This window comes from Dreissena polymorpha, chromosome 1 (assembly GCF_020536995.1).
Source record: "Dreissena polymorpha isolate Duluth1 chromosome 1, UMN_Dpol_1.0, whole genome shotgun sequence".
NCBI classification, from domain to species: domain Eukaryota; kingdom Metazoa; phylum Mollusca; class Bivalvia; order Myida; family Dreissenidae; genus Dreissena; species Dreissena polymorpha.
In genome coordinates, this window is record NC_068355.1 from 58,572,213 (window position 1) to 58,598,305 (window position 26,093).

The following is a 26,093-nucleotide window of genomic DNA, read 5'->3' on the forward strand; positions in this document are numbered from 1 at the left end:
TAGCTATTTATGGCTGTTATCGCTTTCCTAAAAACTCGACTTGCAACGAACATTCATGAATGAAACTTCGAATGTTCTTACACTAAAATCAACAAATGCTTGACGAACAACATATTTAACAATTTATTACTGAGGAACTAGGCGCATATCCCTATTTATTACGGAGTTTGCATGTTTTAACGTTGTAAACATTCGTTAACCATGGGCGCCGCCATTTTGGATTTTAGATGAAAACAGAACAAAAGGATACTGTTGAGAACGGAAGTTTTCTTTGGTATATGGAATGGTATATACCTTTTCATCTGGTTTAATGTCATCCAAAGGCTTCGAACAATTAAATATTCGCTTCGCTAAGAGTGGCATGTTGTCATATAGCCATAAAAATTCGCCGAAATTTACCGTTCAAAATCTGGCGCGCATCAATGGAAAATGGCGCAACTAATGAACTGTTTGTATCACGTGGTATTATTGTCAACTTTTCTTATATAATATATTTCAAATATTGTAAAAACGTTACACTAACCATTATTAATGCACGTGTTTTAAGTGTTATGCTTTGGGAGATGTTTAAATTTATCAGCAAATAAATTGGTTGCTTTCAATGAATGCACGAGCGAGCACGAGTAGGCTCCCTTTATGTCTGAAAATAGATGGATCGCAGTGTGTTATCTATTCTTGAAATGAGGTATCACAAGCTGTTGCTGGCTATTTAAAATAAAGAATTATGTTTTGTATTGATATCTTAGAGTTTAGTGTGCGTTTTGATGCTTTTACCTTATTTTAAGACTTCTTATTTTGTATTCTTTGCAGTTTATTCTTTTAAAGGTTATATGTAAGGCTACAATGCACTATTTGTTATGCATTTACAATTTTTTGTATGTTAACAGGATACTTTTGTTGTATTTTTCATTTATTTAGCATTGAAACAAGATTGTTAGTTATATTGATAATGAAGTTGTGTATGAACTGGATTTAAATTGCTAAGTTTTTAATGTTGGAAAAAAAATCTTGTTGTTTTGCTAATATTTGGAAATAAGTCATTGTTTTTTGGCTTACAAATGCTTTAAAATTAAGAACAAATGTGAATTTAATATTGCAATTACTAAGGTTGAAATTAAAGAAAGAGAGGTGAAGGTGAACTAAATAAAATAGAGCATGTAAATAATGTAAAGTATTTTTCGAAACCTTCAATCAGGAATTTCTAGGTCCCATTTTGGAGAAATGTAAACTTTTTTCCATTGTGAAATTGAATGGGTTTCTCTACAGGCCCAACATTTGAACAAAAAACAACACTGTTGTTTCAGTAATTTTTTTGTATTAAAAAATGATATTTTTTTAATGTCCTTGTGCTTCGATTCACAAGTAATTGTGCTGTCTGCTTGTTGGTCAGTCCCTTTGTCTGACTATCAGTCTTTCTGCCGGTTTCTGTAAATGTTCAAAGTAACATATCTTTGGTCAAGGGGAAGTCAAATTAAACACTACACGGCTACAAAATGATATTGTTTCAAGTGAGCAGTTTTGGTTTTGCCATTTCTTTATTTATTTTTAATTGATAAGTAAATGCAATTTTTAACTGTTTGGACCTGGCACTTCTGCAAATGAAAAGTATAACACAGAAGAATTAGCATGAATTTACATCACAGATCTTTTATCATATGTTTATTACTTGGCATTAAAGCGAGACTATACAAGTTTTTATATGTGTTAAATTGTAATAAATTGATAAAATAACACAAAATAGGCAAGAAAAAAATAAACATTGAAGACAAATTTCATAAAATACAGCAGCAAAGACAAATTAGCGCCCTGAGCCGATTGTGTTGAAGATATTTCGTACATATTTTCATACAATAACCGAAGTCTTTTTAGTTAGTGTTCGTGTGTCGTATGAATAGATATCGTTGCAGGAATTTAAAATGAATCGTTAAACTTAATTTAGATTCACATCGTACATGCATGATTTAATTGCTGACGAATTCGACTGTACAGACATTTTCGATTTCAGAATTAAATATCTGGCTTATTGAGCATTTTCCGACACATGTTCATCTTAAGTTTTATTTTTATTTATATTGAAGTAAATGTTTAATAAGTTTTTTTACACATTTTAAATAAATTAATAAATATTTGACAAAATCGTATAATCTCACTTTAAAATCTGTTGTTATCCTAGCTAATCGGCAACTGCTTACCTGTCCTGGAAAGAAAATTCTCTTGTCCAGTACCTTATTATAACAACTATATTTTTTTCAGATGATTGAGAAGAAAAAATTACTTATTGATGTCCCTGACATCTGACTAAAGAACTTCTTGCAAGAAGATGGGAGTTACACAACTTTGGCAAATTCTGGCCCCAGTGGCTGAGCATAAGCCGCTAACTGCTTTGAGAGGTCAAACACTGGCAGTTGACCTTTCAATATGGGTGTGCGAAACTCAGTGTGTGAAGCAGATGCAGGGCATTGTCAGCAAGCCCTTTCTGAGGTAATTTTGAAAGTTAACAATTGTCTGGAATTCCCCCCCCCCCCCCCCCCCCCCCCTACATAAAATGTCTTATTACATAATACTTGCACGTATATTATAAGATCAGTGAAAGTTTTACCTGTTGCTTTTATACAATGTCATCAAGCTTTTAATGTTATTGCTTCGTCTACTTAAAGTGATTTTCCTGCCAGTGTACACTTCTTAGTTATTTACTGTTTCATGCTCAGAAATAAAGTGAAAATGGCTATATGCAACCAGCACAAAACCATATCAGCTTGCAAGTAGCTTGCAGGCTGTTTGTTTTCTTTTTGCTTTTTGCAGCTTACCAGTATCTTAGAGAGTTGGAAATTAAGGCCCCACAAGTTAAATCTACCAAGAAAGGTCTTTGAATTCATTTGACAGCGATTATTTTCCTTCTTTATAAAGTACCGGAAATCTGCACTTTCCCAATTAGGAAATAACTACAAATTTTCCAATTACTGTAAAAAAAATTCCTAAATTGAAGGTTTCCCCAAAAAATAAAAAAATATTATTATTATATTTGTATGCTCCCAGATCGAATGATCGGGGGCATATTGTTTTTGGCCTGTCTGTCTGTCATTCTGTCCTTAAACTTTAAACCTGTCTGTCTTTCATTCTGTCCCAAAACTTTAACCTTGGTTAAAGTTTTGCGATAACTTTTGCAATATTGAAGATAGCAACTTGATATTTGGCATGCATGTGTATCTCATGAAGCTGCTCATTTTGAGTGGTGAAAGGTCAGGTCAAAATCATTTTTCAAGGTCAAAAGTAAAAAAGTACAATCCAAGGGAAGTAATAACCTTTAAAAGGAAGATTCTAAATCTGCCAAATGATATATTGAAATATTATTTCAAAGCGGCGCAATAGGGGGCATTGTGTTTGTTGTCCGGCTAGCGCAGTGGTTGGCACGCTTGCTTCTCACCTAGGCGACCCGGGTTCGATTCCCGTTACTGGCGCTTGTGAGTTTGGTTGGTGGTCACCATACCGGACAGGTGGGGTTTCCTCCGGGTACTCGGTTTCCCCCCACAGCACAAGACCACCTCAAAATTAAAAATAATTCAGTTAACAATAAATAGCTGGATATTGCAGCTCTCATTCAAAATACGTCCCAACTTTAGTAAGTCTAAAATCTGATTAGGTAGGAGTGCTGGGACACACTCCGGGTCCTCACATAATGCAGCCTCAGGCGCGAAGGGACCTCATAAACAACGAAATACACGGGCATTGTGTTTCTGACAAACACATCTCTTGATTCAAATATAATTTAGTAAGTTTCCATATGCAGCTCTATGACTTGAACGTAAGTAAATATAGTATTGACAACTTGACAACACTTAGTTATCAATTTTAAAGTATTTGGGAGCAAAAAATGAAATATACCAATTTCCCAATATGAACATTTCAAGATGCGAATTTTCCCAATTTCAGGGTTTTTCTTGCACATTTTTCCCAATTGGGCTGGTACCGGTACATTTACCAATTGGGCAAAAACAATTGCTGTTTGATTATTCCAAGGGACTACAAAAGCCTCAATTGCATATCTGAGGAATAAAGGGTTCATTCACATGCAGTGAGGTTGAGAACATGACTTTTTTGTGTGGACTTGATTGGACATCTTTTATTACAGAAATCTGTTCTTCCGGATTGTGCACCTGAGTCAGCTTGGGGTTAGACTGGTGTTCGTCATTGAAGGGTCAGCGCCCGAGATCAAATGGGAGACAATGATGAAGAGGCAGCAGACGAGATTCCCTGGCCGCCAGGGAAAGGCTGGTGGAGGGTCCAAGCCTGCTGGCAGCCAGAACCGTAGAAACTTTAATGCGTGCTTAAAAGAGGTGATTTTGAATTGAGCAGCTATGAATACAACTTGTAACGGTCTATGGAAGTCAATGGGGCCCATTGGTCTTCTTTGCATACATACTTTACATAAATACCATTGGTGTTGTTTGTTTGTTTTGTCAAAGTTTGGGCCGGATTTTTGCCCTATTTCCAATCTCAAAAAATATTTATCCACCCACCTCCACACACACCCCAAATTTGTTTTATATATAATGCTAATGATGAAAAGAACGCCTAAGTTTTTTGTAACATAATATTTGCTGAGGTGCAACAAAATGGTGTTAAATATATTAACTGATTTTATCCCACTTTAAAAGCGAATTTGGTTGATTAAAGCCCGTTGATTAATATTTTTGCCATAAACCACCGCACCAAATGACTTTATTTTTTCGACAAAATGACGTCATAAATTCAGCGAAATTAGTCAAACTAATTTTGTTTAAATAAAAAGGTCTACTGAATAAAAAGTGGGATAAATAGAATAATATATAAGTGTTGATTTTAGTTCAGGTTAATTATGCTCGGCACAATAAACCTGATCTATAATCAACACTAACCTATTATTCTCTATGTTTCAACAACATAAAAAAAATAATAATAATTTGGAAATTAAAGATTGTGAATTTTAGACAGATGTGAGAAAAATGTACTTTCTGAGATTGAGGCCGAATGATGGACCCAAATTTGACCCCAAAAACCATAGCTTTATGTGTCAATTTCTTGCAGTGTTGTGAACTGCTAGACATTCTTGGGATTCCATACGTACAAAGCAAAGGGGAGGCTGAAGCAATGTGTGCCCTGCTGAATTCTGCTGGGGTATGTTGCCCTCTGTGATGTTTGTGTTACAAGATATGTGATCTGCAAATTACAGATTAGATATAAGATTTCAAAAAAAGGACAAAAACTGAAGGCAATTTTTTACTATCACGTGAATTGCCAATAATAAGTTTAAACAAAATGCTCATGAATTTAATAGCATCGTGTTCTGAGAAAATTGAGAATAATGCATGTGCGTAAAGTGTCGTCCCAGATTACCGTAATTACTCTTATGTTTTCGGACGCTTAAAAAAAATAATTTTTTAGGGTCTCAATATTTAGATAAGAAAAAAATAAAAAAATATACAGGTGTCTGAAAATTTAGAAACAAAAATTTAATGTCTAAAAATTATAATTTTATTGAAATAAAAGCAATAAATCAATGCAAAAATAGTGTTTCTACTTTAAAATAAAAACAACTTCAGGGCTTTCCGTACTCTTGCCTGAAATTATACAGAACAAAAAAGGAAAAACATTAAACATACTGCTTTCTCAGCAGAAAGATATGATTTAAAATGCTGTTGGGTGAAGCGATTGTATACATGGTTATTTACCCAATTACGCAAATGTTATGGTCCATTGCCCTCAGACATGCGTCTCCCAGGTTTTATGACCTTAATCCGTTTGTAAAACCCCATGATCAAAGTGTCACAAGATAAGGGAATACAGTGCCGAAATCTGGTAAAATAGCGCGTGTAAAAAATACTGTACAAAAATGTAGAGTCATTAATGGTAGACGAAAACGGGCATGTCCGAAAATTTTAAGTCGTGAACAATAATTATTTTGGCCAAACAAGGGGGTCGCTGAAAACTTAGTGTCCCAAACTTTGAGTAGATACGGTACTGTGGTACCCCTCTAAACCGGACATCCCCGGGACCGAGAGGAAATTCCGGTTTAGAGAGGATTCCGGTTTAGAGGGGACATTGACTTTTTTTACTTTTAGAAGGTCAATAACATAGCCTTATGTGGAAAAAACACTTTCAGCTAATTGTCATAGTTTATTTATATATACCATTCATTCATATTGCATCACATAAGAAAAACATGTCACTTAATCTGTTGATTCGAAAGCAATAGCAGTCACAACATAGATCAAACAGTGCACCCTGAAAAACAAAAAATTGTATACATGCATTTATGTGTAGGGTGAATTTAGTTCCTTTTCACACTGAAAAACATGTACGCCGACTTTTTCGCACAATATCCCGATCGTCAACTTTCCTACCCGATATTTCTCTGCCAGCATCTTGAGTGTAGGTTTTGGCAACATCTCTGACTGTTTTATCAGTTTGATTTTGTCTTCTAAAGACAATAAAATTCCATGCTATGGCTTAGAAGGAGGTTCGGACAATTTTAGTCTTAGTTATCTTAATTACCAATTTGAAAATCTAAATGAATATCTAAATGCAACTGCGTCAAGAACTCTGCAAATCACCATTTTATATGACATTAAATAAGCAATTGTAATAAGCAACGTAAAATTTAACAGCATTAAGATTATTAAAATTTAGCAGGGCTTTCCTCTATCAAAAACAAAACACACTAAAGAACTCAATGTTTGTTATCAGTAATTATAATCAGTATTATCACATCTATTGAGAGATATGTACATCACCAGTATCTTTAAATTGTTTTGCGATTTTTACAGTTTGCACATTTTTCAACCACCAGACGACCTTCATTAATTTCACGCGTTTTTAATCCGCTATTCACAACATTTTGACACTAGGTCTGAGGTGCAATAAACCGGCCCTTAGCGGTTTAGAGAGGTACAATTACGTATGGAATTACCCAATTTTGATCCAAAGAATGACTGGTATTCGGAATTGAGGGGATTCCGGTCTTGAGGAGATATTTTACGCATGGTTTTATAGGGAAAAAATGGGACCGGACAATTTGTCCAGTTTCGAGAGGATTCCGGTATAGAGAGGATCCGGTTTAGAGGGTTTCCACTGTACTTGTTTTTGTAAATTTAACTATTGAATCTACTTTAATGTGGTAAAAATGTATTAAATTTTATTTTATTTCAATGTATTATCTATAACCATGTTTCAGTTGGTAGATGGATGTTTGACAAATGATGGTGATGCTTTTCTTTACGGAGCTGCTACAGTGTACAGGAATTTTACAATGAATGCAAAGGTAGTACATGTAATGCTGTGCATAATTGTCCCCTACCGGTTTCACCGGAGGGACCTATGGTTTGCGCTCTGTCTGTCAGTCTGTCAGTCAGTCAGTCACACTTTTCTGGATCCTGCGATAACTTTTAAAGTTCTTAATATTTTTTCACGAAACTTAAAAGATGGATAGAGGGCAATATGGGCATTATGCACGTCATTTCATTTTGTTTCTACGTCAAAAATTCTGGTTGCTATGGAAACAAATAGACTAGAAATACTGCTGAAAATGGGGATTTTCTGGATCCTGCGATTACTTTAAAAGTTCTTAATATCTTTTTATGAAACTTGAAACATGGATAGATGGCAATATGGGCATTATGCACGTCATTTCATTTTGTTCCTACGTCAAAAATTCTGGTTGCTATGGCAACAAATAAAAAAAATATGACAATGGTGGAATTTCTGCTGACAATGGTGGAGCCGGTAGGGGACAATATTGCTTGGCAATAGTCTTGTTCTAATTGTTTGAAAATAAGTACTTCATTATATTCCTTGACAATAATAACATACCTTCAGATGATTTTAGAATGATAAAATATGTATTGTGTTATACATTACAAAATGAAATGTAAAGTACATTCTTAAAATACAGACAATAGCTCAAAGTTAGCTTTCTTTAAATAATGATTGCTATCAATATTTGTTCATATACATTTATGATTGGTATCAGTCAGCTTGTTATTGAGAAGCTAAAAGATGCAAAGGCAGCTGATTATCTATTCTGGTTTTACCGAACAACATTACTTTAAAGCCAAAATGTCCTTTTGGAGTGTGTCAGAAATAGGCCAATAAGACCTTCTGGAACTCATACGAAAACATCACTTTAAAGCCACTTTAAAGTTGTTTTGAAAAAGATATAAAAATGCTAATAAGACCTTCTGGCTCTTTAATGACAACATAACATTGAATTCAAAATGTCTTATTGAAATTGTCAACAAAATGCTGGTTAGATATTATGGCTCTCGATGGACAAAATCACATTAAAGCCGAAAGAGCTGATCAGCGTATGTGCAAATAAATCTTATGGCTTTCAAGCGAAGAATTATAGATGTTTACATGCAAAAATGGCTTATTTTATAGGATCCTCATGTGGAGATGTATAAAATGTCTGACGTTGAGGGAAAGCTTGGGATAGATAGGGGAGGATTAGTGGCACTTGGGTTGCTGATTGGATGCGATTTTGTGCCAAAAGGGGTCCCAGGAATAGGGGCAGCAAACGCTGTCAAGCTGTTGGAGTTGCTTAGGGGAACAGACGTGTTAGAAAGGTATAATGCTCAGATAGTAAAAAATTATGTCAAAGATTAGTTTTTAATTTTATACATCAATCATAAAAAAAAAATCAGGCTAACATATGTCAGTGAAACCAAACACATTTTTCAAAATCTTATGTTTTTAATTAGTTTTCTGAAAGATAAACTTTTGACTAAACATCCCATGTTGATGGTCTCTGATGTTAGGTTACAGCAATGGAGAAGTATGCCAGAAAGTAGCTGCCTAGCCCAGGTTGAGGTGGCCACACGCAGGAAAGCGCTGGGGTTGTCAGACTTTCCACAGATAAAGGTACACATGAGTCACGTTCTGTGAAAACTGGGCATAAAGCATGTGCTTTAGGTGTCGTCCCAGATTAGGGACAACACTTTCTGCCTAAACTTGATTTTCGGTAAAGAGGGACTTCTTTGAAACTAAAAATACAATAAAAGCGGAAAGTGTCGTCCCTGATTAGCCTGTGCAGACTGCACAGGCTAATCTTGGAAGACACTTTACGCACATGCATTATGCCCAGTTTTCTCAGAACGCGACTCACATTTATATATGAAATACATGTACTGTCATTCACATGTTTGGGTCTAGCTATTGTATTATGTGTATCACACCCCATTTTCAGTCCTCGAAATCAGCACTTGAACCCACCAGCAAGCCAAATTCTTTTGTTATTGCTTGAAACCAAGAAAATGTGGCAAGCCTATCTTTTTAAAACTGAGAATCTGAGCAACCTTGTGTCAAACTTTACCAGTGTCGGGCTTGGTCTAGGATGGATCTTTGCATTTTTGTGGGAAATACCTAAACTGTAAATAGAATAAACCTATAGACAAGATTAGAATTCAGTTGTTCTGTTTTCGTGCTGTTTTTGGTCTTAAAATTGCTAGCAGATTTTTTTTCATATGAAGTGATGTGCTATTTTCCATTTGTATTTAACCTATTGACTGGTTAAGTCAATTTTTGATGGACAAGTGCCAGTATGGTCTTGACAGGTCAAGATCAAATTGATTTACTGGAAGTTTCAGTTGATATAAAAAATTGTGTTGTTATGTATATTTTTTTTAAACATGGGTTTTATCCCTGATGTTATTTAAGCAATATTGCACAGAACACAGAGCTAGCCTGTGTGGACGTGTGTTTAGCCCAAGTGGTCCCAGGTGCAGGGAGTGTCTTGCTTTCTTTCAGCAAACACCATGTTATTTGCTATGGTGCTATTATAATAATACAATATGCTTTGAATGGTTGTGATCCCTTAAGCAATATTCTTCTTAATAAGCACATTAAACCCTTGTATTCTTGAATGAAAATATACCCTGAATTTCAGGTAATCAACGAGTTTATGATTCCCAAAGACAGGTGCCCATCTAGACTGTCACCATGGAAAAGACCGGTTCCTGCTAAACTACAGGTTAGATCAAACATGTATAATTTCCCTGGTAATACATCTTATTATTAAGGAAATGAGGATTATATTTGCTATATTATTTACAATAAATGCCTAGATTTACTTAAAAAGGAAAATAATAAAATGTATGATGACTGGGGCATACCTAAGATTAATTAATTATATTCAGGAGTGATACCTAAGTGGTCCCAGCTAGCCTGTGTGGACATGTGTTTAGCCCAAGTGGTCCCAGCTAGCCTGTGTGGACGTGTGTTTAGCCTAAGTGGTCCCAGCTAGCCTGTGTAGACATGTGTTTAGCCCAAGTGGTTCCAGCTAGCCTGTGTGGACAGGTGTTTAGCCCAAGTGGTCTCAGCTAGCCTGTGTGGACATGGGTTTAGCCTAAGTGGTCCTAGCTAGCCTGTGTGGACCTGCGTTTAGCCCAAGTGGTCTCAGATAGCCTGTGTGGACATGTGTAAGCCCAAGTGGTCCAAGCTAGCCTGTGTGGACGTGTGTTTAGCCTAAGTGGTCCCAGCTAGCCTGTGTGGACTTGGGTTTTGCCAAAGTGGTCTCAGCTAGCCTGTGTGGACTTGCGTTTAGCCCAAGTGGTCCCAGCTAGCCTGTGTGGACATGCGTTTAGCCCAAGTGGTCCCAGCTAGCCTGTGTGGACGTGTGTTTAGCCCAAGTGGTCCCAGCTAGCCTGTGTGGACAGGTGTTTAGCCCAAGTGGTCTCAGCTAGCCTGTGTGGACATGGGTTTAGCCTAAGTGGTCCTAGCTATCCTGTGTGGACCTGCGTTTAGCCCAAGTGGTCTCAGCTAGCCTGTGTGGACATGTGTAAGCCCAAGTGGTCCAAGCTAGCCTGTGTGGACGTGTGTTTAGCCTAAGTGGTCCCAGCTAGCCTGTGTGGACTTGGGTTTTGCCAAAGTGGTCTCAGCTAGCCTGTGTGGACTTGCGTTTAGCCCAAGTGGTCCCAGCTAGCCTGTGTGGACATGCATTTAGCCCAAGTGGTCCCAGCTAGCCTGTGTGGACGTGTGTTTAGCCCAAGTGGTCCCAGCTAGCCTGTGTGGACGTGTGTTTAGCCCAAGTGGTCCCAGCTAGCCTGTGTGGACATGCGTTTAGCCCAAGTGGTCTGAGATAGCCTGTGTGGACATGTGTTTAGCCCAAGTGGTCTCAGCTAGCCTGTGTGGACGTGTGTTTAGCCCAAGTGGTCCCAGCAAGCCTGTGTGGACTTGGGTTTAGCCCAAGTGGTCTCAGCTAGCCTCTGTGGACTTGCGTTAGCCCAAGTGGTCCCAGCTAGCCTGTGTGGACATGCATTTAGCCCAAGTGGTCTAAGCTAGCCTGTGTGGACGTGTGTTTAGCCTAAGTGGTCCCAGCTAGCCTGTGTGGACATGTGTTTAGCCCAAGTGGTCCCAGCTAGCCTGTGTGGACGTGTGTTTAGCCCAAGTGGTCCCAGCTAGCCTGAGTAGATGTGTGTTTAGCGTAAGTGGTCCCAGCTAGCCTGTGTGGACATGTATTTAGCCTAAGTGGTGTCATCTAGCCTGTGTGGACATGGGTTGAGCCCAAGTGGTCCCAGCTAGCCTGTGAGGACATATGTTTAGCTTAAGTGGTCTCAGCTAGCCTGTGTGGACATGGGTTTAGCCCAAGTGGTCTCAGCTAGCCTGTGTGGACATGTGTTTAGCCTAAGTGGTCCCAGCTAGCCTGTGTGTAAATGGGTTTAGCCTAAGTGATCTCAGCTTGCCTGTGTGGACATGTGTTTAGCCTAAGTGGTCCCAGCTAGCCTATGTGGACATGTGGTCCCAGCCAGCCTGTGTGGACATGGGTTTAGCCTAAATGGTCCCAGCTAGCCTGTGTGGACATGTGTTTAGCCCAAGTGGTCCCAGCTAGCCTGTGTGGACGTGTGTTTGGCCTAAGTGGTCCCAGCTAGCCTGTGTGGACATGGGTTTAACCCAAGTAGTCTCAGCTAGCCTGTGTGGACTTGCGTTTAGCCCAAGTGGTCCCAGCTAGCCTGTGTGGACGTGTGTTTAGCCTTAGTGGTCCCAGCTAGCCTGTGTGGACGTGCGCTTAGCCCAAGTGGTCTCAGCTAGCCTGTGTGGACATGTGTTTAGCCTAAGTGGTCTCAGCTAGCCTGTGTGGACATGTGTTTAGCCTAAGTGGTCCCAGATAGCCTGTGTGGACATGTGTTTAGCCTAAGTGGTCTCAGCTAGCCTGTGTGGACATGTGTTTAGCCAAAGTGGTCCCAGCTAGCCTATGTGGACATTGGTTTAGCCCAAGTCGTCCCAGCTAGCCTGTGTGGACGTGTGTTTAGCCCAAGTGGTCTCAGCTAGCCTGTGTGGACATGCGCTTAGCCCAAGTGGTCCCAGCTAGCCTGTGTGGACATGGGTTTAGCCCAAGTGGTCCCAGCTAGCCTGTGTGGACGTGTGTTTAGCCCAAGTGGTCTCAGCTAGCCTGTGTGGACGTGTGTTTAGCCTAAGTGGTCCCAGCTAGCCTGTGTGGACTTGCATTTAGCCTAAGTGGTCCCAGCTAGCCTGTGTGGACATGCCCTTAGCCTAAGTGGTCTTAGCTAGCCTGTGTGGATTTGCGTTTAGCCTTAGTGGTCCCAGCTAGCCCATGTGGACGTGTGTTTAGCCTAAGTGGTCCCAGCTAGCCTGTGTGGACGTGTGTTTAGCCTAAGTGGACCCAGCTAGCCTGTGTGAACTTGCGTTTAGCCTAAGTGGTCCCAGCTAGCCTGTGTGGACGTGTGTTTAGCCTAAGTGGTCCCAGCTAGCCTGTGTGGACGTGTGTTTAGCCTAAGTGGTCCCAGCTTGCCTGTGTGGACGTGTGTTTAGCCTAAGTGGTCCCAGCTAGCCTGTGTGGACGTGCGTTTAGCCTAAGTGGTCCCAGCTAGCCTGTGTGGACGTGTGTTTAGGCTTAGTGGTCCCAGCTAGCCTGTGTGGACTTGCATTTAGCCTAAGTGGTCCCAGCTAGCCTGTGTTGACGTGTGTTTAGCCAAAGTGGCCCCAGCTTGCCTGTGTGGACATGCGCTTAGCCTAAGTGGTCCCAGCTAGCCTGTGTGGACGTATGTTTAGCCCAAGTGGTCTCAGCTAGCCTGTGTGGACATGCGCTTAGCCTAAGTGGTCCCAGCTAGCCTGTGTGGACGTGTGTTTAGCCCAAGTGGTCCCAGCTAGCCTGTGTGGACATGTGCTTAGCCTTAGTGGTCCCAGCTAGCCTGTGTGGACGTGTGTTTGGCCCAAGTGGTCTCAGCTAGCCTGTGTGGACTTGCGTTTAGCCCAAGTGGTCTCAGCTAGCCTGTGTGGACGTGGCTTAGCGGAAGTGGTCCCAGCTAGCCTGTGTGGACATGTGTTTAGCCCAAGTGGCCCCAGCTAGCCTGTGTGGACATGCGCTTAGCCCAAGTGGTCCCAGCTAGCCTGTGTGGACATGGGTTTAACCCATGTGGTCTCAGCTAGCCTGTGTGGACATGCCCTTAGCCTTAGTGGTCCCAGCTAGCCTGTGTGGACGTGTGTTTAGCCTAAGTGGTCCCAGCTAGCCTGTGTGGACGTGTGTTTAGTCCAAGTGGTCCCAGCTAGCCTGTGTGGACGCGTGTTTAGCCTAAGTGGTCCCAGCTAGCCTTTGTGGACATGGGTTTAGCCCAAGTGGTCCCAGCTAGCCTGTGTGGACGTGTGCTTAGCCTAAGTGGTCCCAGCTAGCCTGTGTGGACATGTGTTTAGCTAAGTGGTCCCAGCTAGCCTGTGTGGACATGTGTTTAGCCTACGTGGTCCCAGCTAGCCTGTGTGGACGTGTTTAGCCCAAGTGGTCCCAGCTAGCCTGTGTGGATGTGTGCTTAGCCTTAGTGGTCCCAGCTAGCCTGTGTGGATGTGTGTTTAGCCTAAGTGGTCCCAGCTAGCCTGTGTGGACATGTTTTTAGCCCTGTTTTGCCTGAGCAAGGCCGATATGTTTTTGCATGTTTGTTATTCAGGAGTTTGCACTTTTGAAACTTGAGTGGCCTGCAGAGTACACGCTGGAGAAGGTGTTACCGTTGACAACGCTGTGGGACATGCAGGACATTCTTCAGTCCACCAACCCTTCCAGCCATCAGCATCTGAAACCACACAGGTAGTGTCAAGCTTGTTTACCAGAAAGCAGACATAGATTGTTCTACCTTTCTGATAGCGATTGCTGTTTTTGTGCCTTAGGTTTTAAGTAAATCAGTTAGGTTATTCATTCAATGGGTTTGATTTACAGTTGAAGCATATACCACATTTTGTGAATTCAAAGCTGAAGCAGGTAATATTGCTTGGTTAACTGGATAACATTCTCACAGTTTATTAGAGAAATATAATATGTTATTTGAGTTTAGGTTTCGTATAAATATTGTGTTGGGCATTGGGAAAAATATTCATTCATCATTAATGTTGTTAAACATTTGGGCCACTTTTTAATGTGAATGTTTTGGAATGTCAGGCATTCATGTAATTATATATTCTTCTTTAAACCAATATTTAAGATGCTTTTATTTTGTGGCTTTTATTATAGTTGTTGTATATTTAAGTCATTTAATTTATCTATTGCTCAGTCGGATAAATGTTGAGCAGTTAAGTTTGACTAAGTGATAAATTTGATATATGATATTGTTTAAAACATTATCAAATATAATAAATTTCTTTCAGAATTGTGAAAACACGAGTTCGACAGGGTGAACCATGCTTTGAAGTTGAATGGAGCAAGCCTGGTAAAAGTTTATATTCTAATGACCTTTTTAGATATTATTGAATATTATACTGTCTTAAGCTTTGTTAAAACTTCTTCAATTGTAGTAGGTCACTTTTTTGTTGAGAAAAAATTAGAATGGCCCACGACTGAGAGCTATGTGGTTTGATATCTTGCCAAGATAACTTCTTTGTATGCCCCCCTTAGAAGAAGGCAGAATATCGGGAGTAACACTCTCTGTTTGTTTTCTGTACATTTGTGCAAAGGTTCTTGTTTATACAGTCTGTTTTCAGTATATTTATAGATTTTTAGCTCACCTGATTGCTCAGGTGAGCTTTTGTGACCGATCTATGTCCGTCGTCCGTCCGTCTGTTAACATTTGTTCGTAAACACTCTAGAGGCCACATTTTTAGTCCGATCTTCATGAAACTTGGTCAGAAGCTTCGTCCCAATGAAATCTCTGTCGAGTTTGATACTGGGTCAAAAACTAGGTCACTAGGTCAAAAAAAAAAGAAAAAACTTGTAAACACTGTAGAAGTCACATTTCATGCCCAATCTTCATGTAACTTTGTCAAAATGTTTGTCTTAATGATATATTGGTTGAGTTCAAAGGTGGTTCCAGTCCGTTGAAAAACATGGCCGCCAGTGGGCGGGGCAGTTTTCCTTATTTGGCTATAGAGAAACCTTGTAAACACTCTGGAAGTCACAATTTTTGCCCAATTATCATGAAAGTTAGTCAAAACATTTGTTTTATTGATTTCTCTGACGGGTTCGAAAATGGCCCAGATCGGTGAAAAAACATGGCCGCCAGTTGGCCGGGCATTTTTCTTTATATGTATATAGTGAAAACATGGGAACACTCTAGAAGTCACATTTTTGGCCCAATTTTCATGAAATTTTGTCAAAACTTTTGTTTCCTAGATACTTGAGTTAAGTTTGAAAATGGTTCCGGTCCGTTGAAAAACATGGTTGCCAGGGGGACGGGCAGTTTTCCTTATATTCATATAGTAAAAAGGCTTGTAAACAATCATGAATTAAGGTCAGGTAACATGCGAGATAGCTCTTCTAAATATTGCATTTAAGTTTACAGTAGTTACTCCCCTTTGATTATTAATGTTTTCATTATAATGCAGTGTAGTTGTGTGTATCATTTATGTTATAATTGTTATTCGAGGATGGATGTTTTTTTAGCTCTACTGATTGCACAGGTGAGCTTTTGTGACCGGTCTTTGTCGGTCCGTTCACATTTGTTCGTAAATACTCTAGAGGCCACATTTATTGTCCGATCATCATGAAACTTGGTCAGAAGATTTGTCCAAATGATATCTCGATCAAATTTGAAACTGGGTCATGCTGGGTCAAAAACACGGTCTCTAGGTCAAAAAAAAAGAAAAAGCTTGTAAACACCGTAGAAGTAACATTTAATGCCCAATCTTCATGTAACTTTGTCTAAATGTCTGTCTTAGTGATATGATGGTTGAGTTCAAAAGTGGTTCTGGTCCGTTGAAAAACATGGCCGCCAGTGGGCTGGGCAGTTTTCCTTATATGGCTATAGAAAAACCTTGTAAACACTCTAGAAGTCACAATTTTGGCCCAATCATCATGAAAGTTAATCAAAACATGGCTTTTATTGATGTGTCGGATGAGTTCGAAAATGGTCCAGATCGGTGAAAAAACATGGCAGAGGGCATTTTTCTATATATGTATATAGTGAAAACATGTGAACACTCTAGAAGTCACATTTGTTGCCCAATTTTCATAAAATTTGGTCAGAACATTTGTTTCCTTGATACGAGAGTTGAGTTTGAAAATAGTTCCGGTCAGTTGAATAACATGGCTGCCAGGGGGGGGGGGGGCCAGTTTTCTTTTATTTATACAGTAAAAAAAAAGCTTGTGAACACTCTAGAAGTCACATTTTTTGCCCAATCATCATGAAACTTGGTGAAAAGACTGGTTTTATGTATATCTCAGATGAGTTTGCAAATGGTCCCGATGGGTCAATAAATTTGGCTGCCAGGGGGGTGGGGTGACTATATAGAGAAACCTTGTGATCGAACACTATAGAAGTCACATATTTTGCCTAATCATCGTGAAACTTAGTCAATACATTGGTTTTATTGATTTCTTGGACAAGTTGGAAAATGGCTCAGATCGGTGAGACACACTTTTTAGCTCACCTGATTGCTCAGGTGAGGTTTTAGGATTGGTCTTTGTCCGCTGTAGATTGTCCAAATTTTCATTATATTATATAAAATCCTTGTAAGCAAAGTTTGATGTTTGGTAAGGCGGGTCAACTCAAAATATAGGTCACCATTTCAAATCTTACAAAAACAAAAACACTCCCTACGCCAGAGTTTTGGTTCAATAATGATGAAACTTGACCAGGATGTTTGTCTGGTCAATATCTAGGTCAAGTTTGACATAAGGTTAAGATTGAATGAACCGACCCCTCTCAGGTGAGCGAAATAGGGCCATCTTGGCCCTCTTGTTAAGGTAGCGCACCTCTAATGGGCACATATCCAAATATAATTTAATTAATTATTTTCATAATCAGCATCATTTCACTGAACTACATGCAAATTTGTAGGTAGGCTTTCCATGCTTTTAAAAAAATATACCGATTTTTTCAAAACCACCCTCACGCTCGGCTTTTGTCCATTTTATTTTCACCCCTGGGGTATATAAAAGTTCAATAATTCATTCAAATTTCCAAATATGGGCATTCAGTTGGTGTGTACAAATGCAGTAAAGGTGTTTTAAGTTTAAACAAGATGAAATAAGTATTCTTTTACAAACATTTATTTTTTATAAATTTTTATCTATGGAATAGCACCATGAAATGTAAGTGATTTCAGCCAAGTAAAAATTGGGTCAGTTAAAAACAAAGTGTCGTAAAATTTAAAATAGTATCATTTAAGTTATAGTTTAAACTTAATTTTTATAGAAACACTATATACAGCAAAAATACCAAGAAATAGACAGATTTACCGTTTACTTTTTGAAATAAAAATAAAAATGCAACATGCATCATTCGTATTTTCAGCAGTAAATTACCCAATTTAGCCATAACGTTGTTTTAATTTTAAAAATTGAAGGATGTCTATACAATTTTCAACATATTTAACAATAAACATAGCTTATATGCTTTATTAAATCAAATTACGTTAGAAAAGAAATAAAACGCGTCGCAAAAAGAATGCGATGTCGGCAGGATTCGAACCTGCGTGGGAAGATTCCAAAAGATTTTCAGTCCATCGCCTTAACCACTCGGCCATGACAACTTCACATCAGTGCAACTTTAAATGAGATATTCATAAGTAAGCAGGTAAAAAGTCTAGTCAATCTTTGGAGAAATCGCGAAATCGTATTTTTTAGATGATAATTGGATCAAAGTCAATATTTATAGTGAAAAAAATGTATTCTAAATGAATTAGGTAAACACATATCAAAATTCGAAGTTTGAAAAAAATATAATGCATCTCTCGGAAATAACCGATCATTGAAGATCAGCATTGATCGTAAAATAAATTGCGGGAAATCATTAGAGGTGCACTACCTTAAATAACTTGTTACACATGTCATTCCCCATGAGAAAACGTGTTGCATGTAACACAAATCTCTCTACCTCAAAGGTCAAACCCTTACGGTAATATTTTGATATAAACAGCTTGAACATTCCTTGTATAGCTATATCTTTGCACTATTGAAAGATTTTTACATGAATTACCACAAATGACCACCATCTTAAGGCGACGTGTCTCGTGTAAAACCGTTCTATCTACCTCAAAGTTCACACTTAGAGGCCAATGTGAAAGTTGACCATGAAATGGCTTTTCTTACATAAGAGGAGTTTCTGAGGTTTAATCTTGGGGGGGGGGGCATGTATAGTTAATTGTTTGGCAGAATTTTATTAACCTGTTTTCACTTTATCTAAAAATTATTAAGAATAGTTTGAGAACCTTTTGTGTAGTTAAAAAATGAAAATGACAAAGTTAGTAATTCTCAAAGTATATCTTGACTCAAACACTGAGCTTTATTCATGTGCGTAAAGTGTCGTCCCTGATTAGCCTGTGCAGTTTGGAAAGTCTTATCAGGAACCCCGCTGTCCACTTTCATTGTATTTTTCATTTCAAGGAAGCTTCTTCCAAGCAAAAATCCAGTTTAGGTGTTAAAGGTTGTCCCTGATTAGCCTGTGCAGTTTGGAAAGTCTTATCAGGAACCCCGCTGTCCACTGTAATTGTATTTTTCATTTCAAGGAAGCTTCTTCTAAGCAAAAACCCAGTTTAGGTGTTAAAGGTCGTCCCTGATTAGCCTGTGCAGTTTGGAAAGTCTTATCTGGAACCCCGCTGTCCACTTTCATTGTATTTTTCATTTCAAGGAAGCTTCTTCTAAGCAAAAATCCAGTTTAGGTGTTAAAGGTCGTCCCTGATTAGCCTGTGCAGACTGAACTGGGACGACAATGTACCCACATGAATTAAGCTCAGATTTCCCATGACAAGGCTAATACAGGTATGAACAAAATGTTATATGACTATCTATACAATGGGCCAACTCATTTTTAGTGACGGACACCCTCACCGAAGGCAGTACTTATGTAACAGTGGAGTGTCAGGACATATTCTCACGCTGCTACCCACATATTGTGGAATGCTATATTGGAGAGACCGATTCAAAAAACAAAGCTAAAGGTATCCAAATGTGATAAAAAAATCAATTAGTTTTGTCAGAAGTCATAATTATGTTTTTGTTGTCCGTTGATTGTGACATTTTGAATAAGATTAGACAGTGTAAGATAGAAAGTACAAGATAGAAATTTAGTCATTAAAAAAGAATATAGTCATTTCCAAAAGGCTCAAATTTGTTTTGATTTTTACTTATTTTGTGAGAGTGGAGTTGATGTTTCATTACAATCGTTTTCCTGCATATTTCTTTCATCAAACTTGAATTTTTAAGTCAATTTTTATTTTGAATTGTTTGCTACAGGCCTTGTGTAAGTAATGAAATTAAGTTAGCAAGAAAACCCTCTTTGACTGTTTCTACAACAATCTCAAACTCTGTAAAGCCCCCAGTGTCAGTTTACATGCTTGTTGTTCGGAATTTTAACTACATTCAGTTTACCTTATAATAGTATTGCAAATTTTATAATTTAATTACTTTATCAATTGTTCTTTTCAGTCAAAATGCATGTAATGCTTTTATAAAATTGTTTTTTTTACAGCAGGGAAAAAGAAAAAGAAGAAAAAGAAAGAAGCATCCACAGCTATTGATAATTTGTCTTTCAATTTTAACAAGATGAACTTGACAGAAGTAACAAACAGACTTGCACAAACTGTCAAAGACTTGCCAACAGAATTTAATACTTACAGCGAATGCAATCTGGTGACCAAAGCTAAACAACCAAAGCATTTAACATTGGAGTCCGTCTCGGCAAAAACTGCATTAGAGCCTAAAGGAACCTGTACAAAGAGGTCTGAATCCGACCAAAATAAGATCAAAGGCTTCCTTAATTTTGACAAAAATCCTGTTGAAGCTTTTGCAAAACCTGCTAAAACCGAATTTAAAGCTTTGACAACATCAGATGGTGGTTACATTTCATTGAGTGAAAGAGTTAAGTTGAGAATGCAAAACAAGGCTGTATCATGTGTGAATCCAAAAACATCTGAGTTAAGTGACTTGAGCTCTTTGTTGGAAGAAGTTGAAAATGTATCACTTAGTGAAAACAAACTTAAATGTTTAGTGCCATCTGTGAATTCAAATTCAAAGATAAACACTAAGTACCCATTGCATTTTACACCAGTTACAGGCCAGTTGAAGGCAGCAAATCAACACACCTTGCACACTAGGGAAATGTCTTCTATTGCTCAGAAAATGTCCAGTCCTTTTTCAGCCAACACATGTAGCCCAATGTCATATATACAACAGTCATTGTTAGCTGGTGGACAGAGCCCTATTCCCAAAAGTAGTCCGTCTGTAAATGGTTTTTCATTCACCACAGATAGTCCTTCACAACAGACACCAAATGTGCATAAGCATGTTGCCGAGAAGTGTACAGCAGAAAAAATTGCTGCCAGGCTTGAGTCTGGCATAATGAAAATTGGAAAACCTCAACAGAATGACTGGAAGAGTTTCTCATTCTTTGATAAAGCTGAAACATTGCCAAAGTGTAATACTTCAACTGAAAAGACTCCAATCTCTGCAAGTGTGAAAGACTATGCGAAAACAACAAAATCAGTCAATCAGTCCTTGCTTGATTTCTCAAGTCTTGGCCTGGATGCAAGTCAGTTTGGAAACTTTGAGATACAGACCTCACTCCTGAATAGTCTATGCAGCAGTTTGATTCAGGCGTTAACACCAAAGGGTGTCTCGATGAGCAAGGAGGAATACGAAAGCTTGATGTCTACATTGAATGAAATAAACAAAGACGATGAAATACCCAACAGCAATCAAGAAAAAGGTCAAGTAGTGGATGAATTAGCATGTGCAATTGATTTTTCTGACATAGAAAAGGCTTCTAGTGAACTGAAGAAAATGAAGACTGCTGTGACCTTAGATCCCATCCGACTGGTGGGTGATGCACAGGTTGTTGACAATGTAGAAGCACGGTCCAAGTCTGCAAGGAAAAAGCTGCGAAGGAAAGAGAAACGTAGGGCATTGGAAGATATAGCCCATTTAAATAATATGTCACAACGCATTATGAACAATCACAGTGACCAAACACAGAATAAGCAAGGAAAAAAGGTTGATATTGGTAAATATGAAAATATGTCTTTGAGTGAACAGAAAATGGCAGCACCTGCCAATCGTACCACCAACTATATCTGTGAAGGGAACAGGAAACTTTCCAGTAATGAGGTTGATTTGACACTTGCAAAAACTGAACCAGACAAATGTAAAAGCACTGAGTGTTCCAAAGTAAATGATAGAAGTGCCAGAAGTGTATCAAGTAATGGATCTTCAATAGAGACAAATAGTTTGCTCAAAGACAAAAATACCTCAAAGTGCAAATCAGAGACACGAAATGTAACTAGTTGTTTAGAGAATAAAACAGTTCCTACAAAATCACAGGTGGCAGCACCATCAACAACAGGGAATTCAAACAAATGTGCTGCTGAAAATGGCCTCAAATCAGCCAGTGAAATTCAAAAGGTTGTAACATTAAAACGGGAAACTACAGATTCCAAAGAGAAACAGAAAGCTAAATCAGATGGAAAAGAACCCCTTAAGTCTGCAGGAAAGCCTTGCTCGACCAGTTATTCTTGTCACAAAGCACATAATAGTCCAGAGAGTGCGAGTGAAAATAAATCTAGACCAAATATTGGGAAGCCAGGTTTGGTTATGGCACCTTTTACAGTCAGTAAATCACCATGTCCCATTACAAGTCCGCAAAAAGATGCCAAAAGAGCTGGGAAAGTTTTTCCCTCTCCTAGTATTTGTAAAAATATTCTCAGTGAAATGGATGGGTTGTTTGACAGAGATGAACGTAAGAAGGATGCTGATATGGACAGTGTTTCCTCTGGTGATTTAGTTTCTGTAAAAAAGAAGAAAAAGAAGAAGAAAGTAAAGAAAGCTTCATCTCTGGTCAATATGTCAGCTTCTACCAGTTCGCCTTTATGCGGGGAATATTTAAAGCATGCTTTAGAAAAATTCAAGGGAGAAAAAGTAATACAGAAAGCTTCTCCAGTCTTTGATTTGTCAGCAGATGAGAGCATTCTTGAACTGGAATCCTTGTCAAGTAAACTGGTAGGAGTAAGGGTGGAAAAGGAGAAGGCAATCAGACTGACATTGTTGAAGGCTAGGCAGATGTTGGCAGAAAAGGAAATATCCTCAATCATGACTGATGTAGTGACTGAAATTGCCCCAGTTCTACAACTTGAAACTGCATGTCAGCCTAGTAAAACTTCTAAAAGAAGTGATAACAATGAAGAGGCGACTGTTCATAGAGATATGAAGACATCAATCCCTGTTGGTTTGGAAGATGTTGATATATTTGACAAGTCTTGTTTGCCTAACTTTGAAAAAATTCTTGATCTGGATGATGTTAGGGACAATGAGAATGAATTTGGTAAAGCTAAGAGTACTTCAAGCAGTCACTGGGAAGAATTGGAAGAAAATACCAAAGAAGGAGTGAAACCCCAATGTGAAGAAAATGAATGTTGGGGTAAAGATTATGCTTTCGCAGCAAATGGTCAGGGTGCAGATCATTATGTTGCTTATTCTGACCAAGTTGAGCACTCTGATTCAGAGTTTGAAGGTTCAGATGTGAGTGATCAAGGTGGCTTTGCACTAGATCAGACCAATGATGTTGGTATGATATGTTATCATGAGTCATCAACTGACAAAATGAAGGAACAATTTGAAGCAGATGACAAGAATGGGATACAAAACGCTGGATTTCAAAAAATCGGGAAAGTAAATGCTGATACATGTAGTAAGGAAACTCATAATCTGATTTTCAGTTTGATACGACCAAAAGAAGCATTCACAGATGAAGAAAGTAAGGTTATTGATGAAAAGAAAATCAGTCTCACTGACATTGATGACATTGAAATTGTAAAAAAAGGCAAACAACCAGACCAAAGTCCAGACAGAAATAATACTATTTGGACAGTTGAAGATTTATCATTGCATAGCATTGGTCATGAACATAGAGATAATAAAAGCTTACCAGTATATGGAAAAATGCAGTTCGATGATGAGTTGACAGAGAAGTATGAATCTGCTGATGAGGAAATATTTGTAGATGCAGGTGGTGAGACTTCACTGGACAAAGGTATTGAGAATGTTGATATGGCTAATATTAGGGTATGTGAAAGTGTTAATAAGCCTGATGAAAACTATACCAAATCTAAGGAAAATGGAACTGTGATCGAAAAAGAAAACTATGCATGTCAGTCCATTGCTATTGAGCCAGTGTCTATTCAGAGCCCAGCATGTTTGGCGGAACGATTGAAACTTCGTCTGCAAAAGAAATCAGTTCGGAGTGTTCTTGAGACATTTACTAATGGAAAATTTGAGTAATCGTTGCGTGATTGAACCATGTACATTTTGAAAAAAAGTCCTGATTACTTCTTAATCTGTCTGATCATAAGTTTTTGTGTTTTTGATCAACATGGATTATATATTGAGAGATTTTGATTGAACAATTTCAAATCTGTGTTCCTTTTTTTTTTATCTCTCCAGAGCACAATGTGCGCATGGTGAGCTATTTTGGTCAAATCTAAGACGCGTTCATTAAAAATAATGGTCTCAAGATAAACTGAAATAAATGAAATATTTAAGAACCAATTTAAATGCAAGATTTATGACTCAATGTTATTCAAACTTGTTCAGAATGTTAATCTTGAGGCCAAATTTAAATCTGGGTCTTGGGCGTCAGAAAATTTGGGCACCAGGTAAAATCTTTTAAAACAAAACTTGTTATAAGCTAATTGTGATGAAACTTGGTCAGATTGCTTGTCTTTAAAATATCTAGGCTGAATTCATATTTGGGTCAAGTGCATCCAAAAGCCAGGTAACGTCGTCAAATATGTAAAAGAATTGTTACCACTTTTAAGGCCCTACACGTATGATTCATCGATGATATCAATATAATTTTGTTAAACTGTTCATTTTACCAATATCTGGACCAGTTTTTAATCTTAGTCATATACGTCCAAAAACTAGGTTATGAAGTCAAATCTTTGGAAAACTTTGTTACCACTTAAATCCTAATTAATGACTAGATCTCAATGAAACTTAGTCAGAGAATATCAAAGCCAGGTTTAAATATGGATCAAGTGTGGTAAAACACTAGATCATCATGTCAAGTCTTCGACAAACACCTTGAACTCAAGTGAGCGCTTTATGGTTATCATTGCAGTAATGTTCATGTGAGTCGTATTCTAAGAAAACTGGGCTTAATGCATGTGCGTAAAGTGTCATCCCAGATTAGCCTGTGCAGTCCGCACAGGCTAATCAGGGACAACACTTTCCGCTTGTGTGGTATTTTTAGTTTCAAGGAATTCCCTCCTTACCGAAAATCAAGTTTAGGCGGAGTGTCGTCCCTGATTAGCCTGTGCTGACTGCACAGGCTAATCTGGGACGACACTACACACATGCATTATGCCCAGTTTTTCAGAACGCGACTTCTGTAGATTTGGTCAGGTTGATATTTTGATGCTGTTTTTCTTTGCAGTGAAATGGTTTACAATGAACATCTTGTTTTGGCTTAAAGTGATTTGTTGCATGCAGTGATAAACTTGTTTGTATGTATGTGAGTTTTTTATTACGTTGATAAATACATGTAGAATTACCATTATTCATGCTGACTATATTTCCAAATTCATGTTCTTGGCTTGAATAAGATTTAATACTTTGATCATGAAGGCATGAACAAGGTGAAGGTCACCCTTGTAAGTTTGGTACTAGCAATAAATCCTAAATGCTTTGCTTGATGCATCATTTGCCTGCATCGCTGTATTTTAATCTGCTTTGGAAAAGATGAAAAAAATGGTGAGACTGTGTTGCAAATAGTTACCAGGACAAAGTCAAAGTGGAAGTCAAAGGTAAAAAAAACACTAAAATACAAGCATCTGCTAATATTTTTCATCTTATGCACAACTTTACCCAGAATTAAAGGATTTTTAACTCACTTGGGAGACTAACGAGCACTGTGAGCATCTGTAGCATGCAGGTACCTGGTCCTGAAGTCAGATGTCAAGGTTATGTTTTACAGTAAAACAATTTTTTCATAATTTAACTATCTAGCCTCGCTGGATCTTCTAATAACTGCATTATAAAAAGTGCCGCACAAGAATTGATATTTAGGTCCAAGGTCAACTGTCGAGGTCAAATGTTGAAAATCCACACCTATCATCAAACTAAAAAAATAACTTTGTTGAGCATGTTAGTATACCACATTGTAGCTGGGTCCCTTGATCACAAATTCTAAGTCACAAGTCAATAAAATTGGATTTTTAAAGGTTCAATAATGCTATGCAACCTCCAATCTTGTCCGTCATTAATGTTTTATTCGTCAAGTTTGCTCCTTGTTGTCCCCTACCGGTGAAGCCGGAGGGGACTTATGGTTTGCGCTCTGTCAGTCTGTCCGTCCCACTTTTTTGGATCCTGCGATAACTTCAAAAGTTCTTCATATTTTTTCATGAACTTAAAATATAGATAGATGGCAATATGGAGATTATGCACGTCATTTCATTTTGTTCCTACGTCAATAATTATGGTTGCTATGGCAACACATATAAAAATATAAAACAAATCTGACAATGGTGGAGTTTTACCGGTAAGGGACCATATTGCTTGGCAATCTCTTGTTTTTATTTGTGGTACCAGTTTTGTATTCTCATATGTATCTTGCATGTATTGGATGTATGTGTTGGTTTCATAAGAGCAGTGACCTAGTAAGATTTGGTGGAAAATAAACAGTACGACTTGATAA

The 26,093-nt window shown here is 38.3% G+C and overlaps 2 protein-coding genes across 2 annotated transcripts in view; one reads left to right on the forward strand and one right to left on the reverse strand.

Moving 5' to 3' along the window:
* The window catches only part of LOC127881893 (tyrosine-protein kinase BAZ1B-like), a 71,084-nt gene extending 70,465 nt beyond the window's left edge, over positions 1 to 619 (reverse strand). The window contains exon 1 of the mRNA XM_052430097.1: positions 251 to 619. Within this exon, the coding sequence (XP_052286057.1) occupies positions 251 to 363 (113 nt within the window). The 5' untranslated portion in view covers positions 364 to 619. The remainder of the gene's footprint in view (positions 1 to 250) is intronic.
* On the forward strand, positions 605 to 26,093 carry LOC127881884 (uncharacterized). The gene is made up of 12 exons (XM_052430088.1): positions 605 to 685; positions 2,254 to 2,481; positions 4,130 to 4,334; positions 5,065 to 5,154; positions 7,211 to 7,297; positions 8,416 to 8,600; positions 8,793 to 8,895; positions 9,920 to 10,003; positions 13,929 to 14,065; positions 14,620 to 14,681; positions 19,222 to 19,347; positions 19,878 to 26,093. The coding sequence occupies exons 2-12, from the start codon at positions 2,321 to 2,323 to the stop codon at positions 23,675 to 23,677; spliced, it is 5,040 nt and encodes a 1,679-aa protein (XP_052286048.1). The 5' UTR covers positions 605 to 685; positions 2,254 to 2,320; the 3' UTR covers positions 23,678 to 26,093.

What these genes read in the sequence shown, in the direction of transcription:
- LOC127881884 (XM_052430088.1), top strand. Translation starts at nt 2,321, where the DNA reads ATGGGAGTTACACAACTTTGGCAAATTCTGGCCCCAGTGGCTGAGCAT. An exon ending in CCCTGCTGAATTCTGCTGGG is followed by an intron (nt 5,155 to 7,210) that starts GTATGTTGCCCT and finishes ACCATGTTTCAG; the next exon opens with TTGGTAGATGGATGTTTGAC. An exon ending in TTCAAAAAACAAAGCTAAAG is followed by an intron (nt 19,348 to 19,877) that starts GTATCCAAATGT and finishes TTTTTTTTACAG; the next exon opens with CAGGGAAAAAGAAAAAGAAG.